Source organism: Fragaria vesca, linkage group LG6, assembly GCF_000184155.1.
Source record: "Fragaria vesca subsp. vesca linkage group LG6, FraVesHawaii_1.0, whole genome shotgun sequence".
Classification (NCBI taxonomy): domain Eukaryota; kingdom Viridiplantae; phylum Streptophyta; class Magnoliopsida; order Rosales; family Rosaceae; genus Fragaria; species Fragaria vesca.
In genome coordinates this window covers 21,733,625-21,745,747 of record NC_020496.1, presented here as the reverse complement: position 1 = coordinate 21,745,747, position 12,123 = coordinate 21,733,625, and the positions used below count along the sequence as shown (strand labels likewise).

General features: G+C 38.1%; 2 protein-coding genes and 1 pseudogene across 3 annotated transcripts in view; all 3 read right to left on the bottom strand.

Annotated features, from left to right (window-relative positions):
• LOC101296026 overlaps window positions 1–2,997 on the bottom strand; it is a 23,317-nt pseudogene extending 20,320 nt beyond the window's left edge. Inside the window, exon 1 of the transcript XR_185115.1 lies at window positions 2,538–2,997. The product of XR_185115.1 is annotated as an IAA-amino acid hydrolase ILR1-like (transcript). The remainder of the gene's footprint in view (window positions 1–2,537) is intronic.
• A 530-nt stretch (window positions 2,998–3,527) lies between these two features.
• Window positions 3,528–6,323, bottom strand: LOC101291260 (IAA-amino acid hydrolase ILR1-like). Its single transcript, XM_004303469.1, has 5 exons — window positions 5,586–6,323; window positions 5,260–5,385; window positions 4,586–4,900; window positions 4,157–4,285; window positions 3,528–4,086 (listed from the first exon to the last, which is right to left on the bottom strand). Exons 1-5 carry the CDS (start codon window positions 5,940–5,942, stop codon window positions 3,709–3,711), a joined length of 1,305 nt encoding a protein of 434 aa, XP_004303517.1. The 5' UTR covers window positions 5,943–6,323; the 3' UTR covers window positions 3,528–3,708.
• Window positions 6,324–6,730: 407 nt separating this feature from the next.
• Window positions 6,731–8,895, bottom strand: LOC101295738 (IAA-amino acid hydrolase ILR1-like). Its single transcript, XM_004305593.1, has 5 exons — window positions 8,502–8,895; window positions 8,145–8,270; window positions 7,720–8,034; window positions 7,322–7,450; window positions 6,731–7,126 (listed from the first exon to the last, which is right to left on the bottom strand). Exons 1-5 carry the CDS (start codon window positions 8,856–8,858, stop codon window positions 6,731–6,733), a joined length of 1,323 nt encoding a protein of 440 aa, XP_004305641.1. The 5' UTR covers window positions 8,859–8,895.
• Window positions 8,896–12,123: the final 3,228 nt, after the last annotated feature.

The window sequence follows — 12,123 nt, the reverse complement described above, 5'->3', positions numbered from 1 at the left end:
AATGATGGGTTTCATGTTTGTTTCTCAGGAATTCTCTTTTTTTATTGTGAAAACATGCTTGACAAACGTGTCATTTTTGTCTATTGTGAAAACATTATATGACCAAAATTGTCGGTTATATGGTGCATGTCTTACTATTTAATAGTCTTATTCTTAAAAAGGTTGTCGTGTAGCGCATCTTATATGAAAAAATTGGCACACAATTATCGTGTTTGGAATAGTTACCAAGTATGTATGTCATTAAATTCAGTTGAGAAAGGAGCAAACAATTGTTGATGATGGAGTGTATTATGAGAAGGTTTTAGTAGACAATTTAAGAAAGTGGAACTCAAGAATGATAGAATAGTTTCACAGGAATGTAGGGAATAAAGTTACAAATCGATCATTTAAGAAAATGGAATACAAGCTTAGGGATTAGGCTTTAAAATTAGGGATGAGTGTCTAGGTTTACAATTTCGGCTATCCAGGATATCATTGTTATTGTGTTACAAAGGTGGCCGAAGCTAATTCAGAACACATCTCTGCATTAGTTATGTGATATACCTGAAGGGCATAAAATATTTGTCCTTTGATTTACAAGTTAAAAGATTTCAGAAGGTGATCCTATCACATTCATACTACATCAACATGAGTATGTATTTACATTGTATTGCATTGCCTAACAATCACAGAAGTTGGTTTTCATACTTGCTGTTGCTGGTCAGTTTATTCAAATCAATATGCCTAACTATTTTATGGATTCAGTTCATTCCATTTGTTATTTTCGGAACAACCATACTGATAGTGCAACAAATTTTCATATTTGATATTTGTATTTGTTTTAACTTTATGTATGTTTTATCATTTATCTTTGTTCTTGCTTTATGTTAGAATGTTAGAGTGTTGCTTTGGTACTATCTATTTTTATTGTCAGTGCCAATTATTTAGTAATACGAAAGCAGTTACAGTAAGTTAATATCCGTCATACCACGACACTGCACGGACATCATCTAGAAATGAGGCAATTAAATTTATACAATGTATTGAAATGCCTAGAATTCAATTTTGCCTCTGTTTTTTCAGATATTAATCTCCTGTACAAAATGGGCACCGTTCTTTATGCAACTGAGTCGCGACATACTTTGCTGCATTACAGAGAGCTACTTTAATTGCAGATTAACTATGTTTTCTTGCACCAATGAGATATAAATTTTTCCCGCAATCATTTGTAAGATTTTAAAAAAAAAGACAGCTAGAGTGGACTGAACAATAACTCTTTGGTAACATAAAGTATCCTGACAAGTTGTTCACTCTTTGGTAACAGGTGAAGCGTTGATGCTGTCATGAAATATCAAATCCAATAGGGTGACCAAATTTTGTACATTTGTATGGCATCGGACGCTAACTTCATGGATTTTTTGTAAATCTAATATTCCATTTTCTGCTTCATCCGCATGTAATGTACTGTCTGTAATGTCTATATAATGTCCCTCTTATGTTGCTGCAACCATCAACACATGAAATAACAGCAGAATTGATCCATACATAAGCATTTACGGTAGGTTAATGTCTGTCATTGCAAAACACGGCAACGCGCGGGCATCATCTAGTTGAAACTATATGTGAAAACTTTAGCACGCACTGTCTGTAGGATTTACTTATGAGCTGAAATCACACTAGGCTCCATTTTAACTGGGATTTACTTATGACTTATGAGCTGCAATAGCACTAGGATTTACTCATGTATCACTCTTTATACAGGATGCAAAAGTGAGACGCTAACATTAACTGGGACTCCTTTGATAGGAAATCCGGGTCACTCTCCGAATTCCTTAGCCCAAGATCGTAATTGAATGAAAACAATAACCAAAATCAATGCAAGCGAACACAAGATATTAACGAGGTTCGGTCAAAAATAGTTGACCTGGTGATGGTGATGGTGGATCCACTAACGAGAAGAAGATTACAACTGAAGAATAATACGGTTATTCCACCCTCAAATAACTTCTCTCTTCACACTTTAGATTATAGCAGAGAACACTCTTAAATCACCCAAAGCTCTCAAAACTTGCAACTCTTGAATACTCTAAACTCTCAATTGATCCATACCCAAAACTATGTCTCTAAGGTCCTATTTATAGACTCTCAATTAGTCCGATACAATAGGATTTAGAATCATAGCAGAAATCCTAAACCTTTACTGTTAAGGATAAACTTTAAGAATCGTAGATACACTAGAATAACTTACCTAAAACCTTCAGAAGTAAAGAATCGAAAATAGACAAGGAAATAGTTTTGAGCCGCAATCCTAACATCCTTGAGTGTTATAATACATCAAATACATACATAGTCCATGTAGCAGTAGAACAGTGATGCCTAGTGATAACTGATAAGAGTGATATACGACTGTATAGAGCTGGTATATAACTATGTATCAATGCCTTAATACATATCACCACACATTCAAACCTGATATACAATCAAAACTTTGGCAAAAATGAAAACAGAGGCACCATGAGCATTGTTTTGGAAACACAGTAATATGTGTGAGAGAGAACCTGGACAGGGAGAGCATCCATGTCAGCTCTTAGTCCAAACACTGGTTTAGAGCCAGACCCAATAAAGGCCACCACTCCGGTCTTGGCCACAGGCCATTTGTAATCAATCCCTAGAAAGTCAAGCTCAGCCCTGATGAGCTCACTGGTCTTGTGCTCTTCAAATCCCAGCTCTGGGTACTCATGAATCCTCCTCCTCAGCCCTATCATCCATTCAAAGAACTCAGGCTCTCTCGCTGATTTCAACAGCTCCCGAGTCAAAACCTCTAGCTCTGAAGCCTCTGATTCATAAGCTACCTCCTCCAAAGCACAAGGTTGATTAAGTAGTGTGGCTGATAGTAACAAGCACAATGTGAGGTTGCAGGTCATGACTAGGTGTCTTACAGTTCGGTGTTGGTAATTTGAGAACTAATATCTTCTGGGATCCCAAGAGCACAAATGCACAATGTACGAGTCTTTAAGCTCATCAAAGAATTGGTAGTTGTGTCGTCTAGTACCTGAGAAAGTAGTGACCCTTTGATCATACTGGGTAGCAATGTTTAGCCAAACATGGAAACCCTTTTATCATACGTCAATTTAGAGTCACTTTAGCATCAAATATCAAAACAAAGAGATTAGGTCGATGAACCCATTCTCTTCCTCTTCAAGAAGGATTTGCTTTTTAAAAATCCATTACGAAAACCACTTTAGTAGTATGTAACCACTAACCAGTCTAATACGTCTTTCCTTCTACGAAATTTTTTTCTACTTTGAGGTGAAAATAAGTTACTTTGTGAGAGATGTAATTAGTAAATGTGCTAACAAATAGTCTTACTGCAAAAAATTTGAACCTTAAGGAAAGAACTTGCATGTGAGATACTGCGATTTCCAGCTAGTATGTTTTAAATTTTATACTTCTGGATGGATTTGCTTTCGACAAATCCACCACTTTAGTAGTCGTTAATCAATCTGAAAATTCGATGGAAGTTTGTGAGGTGAAAGTAAGTTAAGAGTGTGATAACAAATTGTATCGCTGTAAATATCTGAGCCTTTTATGAACAAAGATTCTCCAGATAACAAAGTTGTATGAATGAGATTTCCAGCTCTTATTGTTTCTACAGCCCAGTATGATTTAACTTACGTACTCTGCTAGAAACTTACAATGGTGAATTTCAAACGAAATCCTTTCTAATGCTTAATGAGAGTCGACAAGAGGCCTATCCAAGTAGGAGATTGCAACAGAAGCATACAGGGCTACTCCTATTGGAAGGGCCTCTTCATCGATCACAAAGTAAGGTGTGTGCAAAGGCCGGTCCGGTTTTAGAGTCTCATTTTTCACTCCAAGCACAAAAATTGTGGCAGGAAAGTGCTGCGAGTAGAAGCTGAAATCTTCTGCTCCCATGATCATTGGGAAAAAATGCACATTAGGTTCCCCAACTAGAGCCTCACCAACCTTCTTTACATGGCCATACAATGCTTCATCGTTAATCATTACAGGATAAGGCAGTGGCTGTTCCTCCTTAAAGTCCAGCGTAGCATTACATCGATGCACGAGAGCTTGCAGTTCAGTGACCTGCAAGTGAAACAATTTGTTATCTTCTTTGAAAAAGGAATATTGTGGTCATACAGTTATTGTTAATTACCTCTCTGATCCTTTCTTTGAGATAGATGAGGCCTTCAGGACTCAAGCTCCTGTAAGTCCCTCCAAATTTTACAGACTCGGGGATCACATTTTCTGCTTTACCTCCTTCGAAGTACCCAACTGTGACCACCTACAAATTCATATACTGTATGTAAGTTTACTATTCTAAGTTTCCTTCCAACGGGTTTATGACCAAAGATATGTGCTCTACATATTCATATCTAACTAAATGCTTAAAAAACAAAGGCGTCTGCTTATCTTTCTTACTGATATTATTATTATGCCCTTAGGACATGAAACGTACAATATCAGCACAGGAGTCATAGCCAATGATCCACACTATAATTCAATTAGCTAGAAACTGATGTAAACTAATGGTAACATTTATAAATGCAAAGACACTACTAATTAGTCACTTCCAAATTCTTACTCTGGCTTCAAGAGGATCGGTTTCTCTTGATACAATCTGTTGGAGAGCCAAAACAGCAGATGCAGCAGCAATAATTGGGTCCCTATTCTTATGTGGTGCAGCGGCATGTCCACCTTTTCCTGTGATTGTGGCTGAAAATCTGCCAGAACCAGCCAGCATTTGCCCCGGCCTCGAAGAAATGACACCAGTGGGCAGGTCAGGCACAACATGTATAAAGAAGATGGCATCAATGTCATCAAGAATACCATGTCGTAGCATATGGTGAGCTCCAGAGAAACCCTCCTCTCCTGGCTGAAAAACCAGCTTCACAGTTCCCTAAAGCATCAAAGAGACATTAGATCAATGACTTAAGTTTGCTGTGATTTAGTAGATTTACTAATGTCTCTTAAGGTTTCTATAAAGTTAAGGATTTGGATCCTCTGCTAACTATTTTGTGGTTAATCTTGTGCTTAGATTCAAGAACCAAGTCATTTTTGACCTCTTCTCATCTTCCATAAACATTATATACCGAATCCTAAACTCGAGAAAGTGAACCCTTGAACCTAAAATGAAGCTGTCTAAACTCTAAACATGAGCAGAACATTAACAGCAGTAGTATCCGGGACGAAAAATTGTTCAAATTCAAACTGACACTGAAAGTGTGACAATAGGACATTTTTACCAGTAATGCATACCTTTAGCACGTCTCTTCTACTTTGGAGTATCTTGGCTGCACCAAGCAACATCGCTACATGTGCATCGTGACCACAAGCGTGCATTTTGCCATCTATTTTGCTCTTGAACTCCCACTCTACTTGTTCCTAATGTCAAATCCAACAAGTACATTTTGTAAGATCAGTGACCAAATGTAAACGGAAGAACATACAAGTATCGGTAAGCTGTGACATGTTGGTTATTCGCTTAACAGAACTTAAGGTTCACTCCAACAGTAACAGACCAATAGCTCCCTAAAGACGACCACGATTCATAGAATCAGAGAGAAAAGACTGAGAGAAGGGACCTGAATAGGAAGGGCGTCCATGTCGGCCCTGATAGCGAAAACGGGTTTGGACCCGGACCCGATAGAAGCGACGATACCAGTCTCGGCAACAGGCCAGGTATACTTGATCCCAAGCGAGTCAAGCTCGGACCTGATGAGCTCACTCGTCCTGTACTCCTCGAAACCAGTCTCTGGGTACTGGTGGATTCTTCTCCTCACTCCTATCATCCATTCAAAGAACTCGGGTTCCTTGGCCGATTCCAGCAACTCCCGAGTCAAAAACTCCAGCTCCGGCTCAGTGACAGTGGCAGTGGCTTCCAAAGCCCAAGAATGGCATAAGATGGACAACAGCAGTAAGCAGAAGAGCATGAACCCCATGATCGATTATGAAACAAAACTGGGATTTGGGATTGAAATAGTTTAGTGTAAAGACTTGGGTCTGTTTGGATTCTTAGACATCTGCTTGCATACTATTTCTGTTTCATTATAGAGCTGTATAGAATATGCCACCAACCTATTGGGTGTGTCATATCTGTTTGTCAATTTTTCGAACTCAGAAGTGATTGTTTCGTCTTTCATTTGTGTTATGTGTGACATCGACCTTTTGCACTTTGCTCTTTGGTTTGCGGAAGAAAACTTGATCGAACTCACTCACACTCATTCAGATCCAAATAGTGATTCCGTATAGAACCCATTTGATGATCATTTCTGTATAGTGGGTGAGACGGAATGATTTAATCTTAGAGGTGTACATTTTGATTAATATTAATCTCACTAAAGACATATCATTTAATTTTCGTAAGGAAACGTCTAATTGACATATACTGATAAATTTTGTTGGAGATAGTACGGAATTTTGGTCTGTGGTCTTTTAGACACGTTGCAACAACTATTTGTCATACTATATTTGCCTCTAATACTTACGGAAATGGGTTAATGCAAATAAGTCTTATGGATACAATGAAGCCTAGCCATCAGAACAAATCAACCAAACATCAATTGAAGGTACAAACTATGACATTGAATTGTTAATTAGAACAATTTTCAAAATTATGAAGAAGATGAATTGAATTGTGTCATTCTTAGCAAATATTTGTGAAAATTGTTCTAACAAATTCACAAATATTTTCTAAGAATGCAGATAATTAGAAAAAGTTCCTAATTGACTAAGTAGTGAATGACTGACTGGCAGAAACAGCATCAGTATCCAAGAATGAGATCGCAACTGCAGCATGAACAGCTGCTCCTATTGGAAGGACCTCCTCATCAATGACCAAGTAAGGTGAATGTAAACTTGTAGCATTCGATCCCAAGGTATCGTTTTTAGTCCCGATCATGAACATTGCGGCTGACATTTTATGTGTGTAGAAGCTAAAGTCCTCTGCTCCCATAGTCATTGGAAGAAGATACACATTTGGTTCCCCAACCATAGCTTCACTAACGCTCTTGATGTGTTTATATAGTGCTTCATCAACTACAGTAGGCGGATACGGCCTCATTTTCTCAAGCATGAAGTCCACTGTTGCATTACACTGATGAACCAATGCTTGCATCTCTATCACCTGTAGTACACAAGCCGTATGCATGTTTAAAATATAATCTTTTGCTAGATATCTGGTATGTTATACTGTCATACTGCAGGACATATGTATATACAGTCTGGCAATACAACATACCGGATGATTAACATTTCTCAATCCACAAATCAGAAGTGGGTAATATATCCCTCAAACTAGCTAGTAGAATGTAGTATGTACCTCCTTAATCCTTTGCTGAAGGTAATGTAGACCTTCTAAAGTCAAGCTTCGAAAAGTCCCTTTAAGTTCCACTGTTTCTGGGATGACATTTGCGGCTTGGCCACCGTTAACAAACCCAACAGTTACCACCTATATATAACCAGTCAGAAATGAAGAAATTACCCTATTAGATATCTTCTCCCTACAGTGTTAAATAAACCATAATCATAGTAGTTGAAAATGAGAAGTGGATCCCTTTATTTGTGTCATATTCATTTCCGCTCCAAATATCTCGAATGTTATGTTGTCAGAGTGTGAATCTTAATTAATTTTGCATAACTGAAGAAAATCTAGCACTGAATATATAATGGGATCTCATCTAATGTACGTTCTATCTTCACAAATATATATGTATGTACCCTGGCCTCTAGAGGGTCGGTTTCTCGAGATACGATCTGTTGGAGCGCAATGATGATCGAGCAGGCTGCAAGAATTGGGTCAGCAGTCAAATGGGGAGCTGCAGCATGTCCACCTTGCCCTTGGACGGTGACTAAAAATCTACCAGCACCAGCAAGGAATGGACCAGGTCTAGAACCGATAGAACCAGTCGGCTGTTCTGGCCAAACGTGTAGCCCAAATATTCCTTCAATTCCATCAAGAGCACCCTCTTTTAACATATGATATGCCCCGGCATGACCCTCCTCTGCAGGTTGAAAAACCAGCTTGACTGTTCCCTATAAAAATCAAAACATGCAAAATCTAGAAAGCCGCAAGCAATGCATAGGGTAATGGTACAAAGGAATATATAAAAACAATCTGATGATCATAAAACTTAACTAGATACCTTCAGTTCTTTACTCTTTAGCTGAAGTAACTTAGCCGCTCCAAGGAGCATGGTTACATGAACATCATGGCCACAAGCATGCATCTTCCCAGGGTTCTTGCTCTTGTGCTCCCACTCAACCAATTCCTTACAAACAAGAAGATTCATATCATCAGTTACCTGTACGTACTGCCAGGCTTACCAGATTCGTCGAATTATATATTATTTACTATTATATAAATTAAAGAAGTTTTACGATGCTCTCGAGTATTCAATCACTCCTAGAGTTTCCGTATCGATCATTTTGGTGAACTTCATTTCTTGTAGTTGTTTAATCTATTGACCTTCCAGAAGGGAGAGAACATATATATGACTGACCTGAATTGGGAGAGCATCCATGTCTGCCCTGAGAGCGAACCGCGGCTGCACCCCGGAACCGATAGAGGCAACCACTCCAGTCTTAGCCACCGGCCATATGTACTCTATCCCAAGCAAGTCGAGCTCCGATCTTATGAATCGGCTCGTCTCTTCCTCCTCAAAGGCGAGCTCAGGGTTCTCGTGGATTTTCCTCCTGACTTTTCTCAACCAATCAAAGAATTCGGGATCCCTTGCCGAGTCCAGCAACTCCTGACTCAGTTTACTCAGCTCAGGTAGCGAACCAGTAGTGCCTTCAAGACCCCATGATACATGAACTGCTAACGTCGATAATAACACCACGATATGCAGCCACTCCATGAGAATGTGCCACAGGAAATTTTCATATCAGTCAACAAAAGGTATTGGTTTTTGACAAAAACAAAAATTAAAATATTGTTGTTGTAGTTTTCGTTGGGTCTGACCCGGCCCGTCTGAAATTTGAAAATGCAAATGCAAAAATGTCAATATTTTTTAAGAAAGAGAAAATCCTTATATAAATATAATAATTCACAATTTACAAACCATGGAACTAAGGGGTAGTGGATAAAAATCATAAAAGTCCTACACTTTCCTCCCTATCTAAAATACCAACATACAGTAGACAAGAACCAATAGAATTCAAGTGCAACCTAATATATTCAAAAGCTTCGATGTATCTTTATCACCAGCTTTTATGTAGAAGTACCTCCTCATCACATTGATGACAATAAAACACTAATATTAAGACCAATAGTCCTTGGTAATGATCAACCCACACGACCAACAATACAAAACCTACCAAAACCCTACTCTCTCACTCAAAGAGAAGGGACGATTAAACCCACCCAAAACCAAACCAAAAAAAGAGAAAAGCTAAAGAACCTAAAAACGCAAAATTAAAATTAAAAGAACTTACCAATATAAGTTGAGAAAAGCACAGCCTACCACCAATATAAGTTGTTGAATACATTCTAGGCCGGTACCTGAGGGGAGACCTGAGAGGCCGCCGCCTCAAGCACCATAAATTCGAGGGCACCAAAAAAATTTATATATATGTACATATATATATAATTTCATAAAAATCTGAGATTTTTTCTTCTTTCTCAGTTTCTCGCGTTCATTATACTTGACCAATATTATAATATTTTTACTCTGTTTATACGTATCTTGTAATCGGTAAAATTTCTTTTTTTGGCAACTGCCAATTTTTTTTTGTCGTATGACCTTTAGAGGACACAATTCTCCAAATTTGCCTCAGGTCTTCATATCTCATGTCCGGCTGTGATACATTCTATCTAAAGGAGATGAGTTCTTAAGTTCTAACTCAAATCTTCAAAAGCCAAAGAGTTCTTCTAACTCAAAATTTTCGCAAAACCCAAGCCTCGTAGAAAACATCATTCACAAATATTAAATGCAAAACCAAAATCCTAATACCATTCATAAACTAGATTGATGTTGCTGCCAACAGTGGCGTAGCCACTATGGGACGAGGGGGGTTCAATTGATCCCTCTCATATTTCAAGCTGAGTTCTTATTGGCTGGGGAAATATACTTTTGACCAAAACTTGCCCTTTCCAGACACCATCTCTCACCCATGAGTAAAAGAAAACTTCTATCCCCATGTTTTTTTTAATTATATATCTTGTCTTGATTTGGACAATACTCGATCCGGTCACTATTCGTCAAATCATTCACATTTCTTTGTTTTGTATAGGAATGACAATATATATATATATATATATATATATTTATGTATATTAACAATCTCTCGTTTTGGCATTCCTATACAAAACACCTGATAACACATGTAGTGTCTCTTTCTTGCTTTCAATCAAATCACATAGCCTGAAACACTTTCAGCAAACAACCAAGTGATAAACAAGAGAAATAAGTAAACACAAGAATATCAAAATCAACATGATCAGAGCATATACTAAATAACACAATGCAAGTAATATCAACTCTCCCCTTAAAATCAATATTCTCCCCCTAAACACAATCTCTCCTTTTTTATCTAGGAAGGACAAAGGGTTACTTACCAAAGATTTAACCACATAGCATGTCATTGATGAGTCACCAAAGAACCGAAAACTCCCCCTTAATGTATACTTACGATGAGTATATGCATAATGCATGATCACACACAATGACTAGGGAAAGATCCACACGTCTTACATAGAAGAGAGGCATAGCTTTTTAATCAAGGTACAATTCATAGCTTCATAAACATAAGAGCAACAACTCGAGATCACAAGTTTGAATCAATATTGACATAACAATGTAAATATAACCATGATAAACAATCAAGTACCTTTGTGGTGATTGTGAACATTCTTCACTATGGGGTTAACATCAACTCAATGTCTCAAAACATAAGCTCAGAAAATAAATATAACCTCAATTATCCCCTTATACCTCCTAGAGTGGACATTACACACTTTCACATCCCTTATAACTCCCTTTATTCGCACACACATTGCACAATTATATTCTTGACTTTGTGACCCATGTAACGAGTAGAATGCCAGTAGATCCCAACCTAGTTGGATTTAGGGTACTAGATGTAACGAGGACATCCCTAAGGACATTTACTCGAGTCAAAGTCTATGAGTCTCCATGGTGACCAAGTCATTCCCGTTTCTCACCTAGTACTTTATATTGCTCATCACAACCAAGACATGTTTACGTTGGAAATAACCTGGCCTATCTTCAAGTACTTTCTGGGGTGGCCAAACCATTCTCGTTTCTCCCCCATAACCTCATATCGTTCACCACGACTAAGACATGTTTACTTTGGGAATAACCTGGCAAAGCTCCAAATAAACATTGATTTTGTTACCTCTTTTTTCCTGGAGCAAATTATCAATGAAAGACATATATTCAAAACACAGAGCTGATAGGTACCACCACAAGAGAAAAATGTGTGCATGTGAGAGACAAAGGTGTCTGAAATTATTCTAACATACTCACGTTCACATAATCATGGTAGTCTTAACCCAAAACCTGCAATCACTACCAGAAGAAAGACTTTAGCCGATGAAAATAAAAAAACCAGGCCGACGAATTATTTTTTCGTCGGTTCCCTTCGTCGGCTAATTAAAAATTTTCGTCGGCTTTGGTCAACTTTAGCCGACGAAATTTTTAAAAGTTTAGCCGACGAAAAATATAATTTCGTCGGCTAAAGTGTCTTAATTTCGTCGGCTAAAGTGCCTTATATTTGCAGATCTGGACAACAACTCATCTGGGAAAAAAAACTATACGTAGAACCTTCAAACGCAAAAAAGTCGTGAAATAAGATATGACCAGAATGGTGAAATACGTCCACGGTTAAAAAATCACGGTATTCCGGTAAACTCTCAATGCCGATAGTTTCGGGCAATGCAATTTACCCTTATTATTCACTATGCTGCAGATTTGGTTTTTGGTGTCCGATTGACTATTGTGATACCTTTCCGGAAACGTAACGGCGCTACAAGTCAAACTCATCGCTAATGCCATGATGTATGGGCCTTTTTGGCCATCCGAGTCCGTTTAGGGCTTCAAAATGCAGTTTTCTTATTTCCGATTAGAGTTGACCATTTCGATCGAGCCCTTAACATTGTCG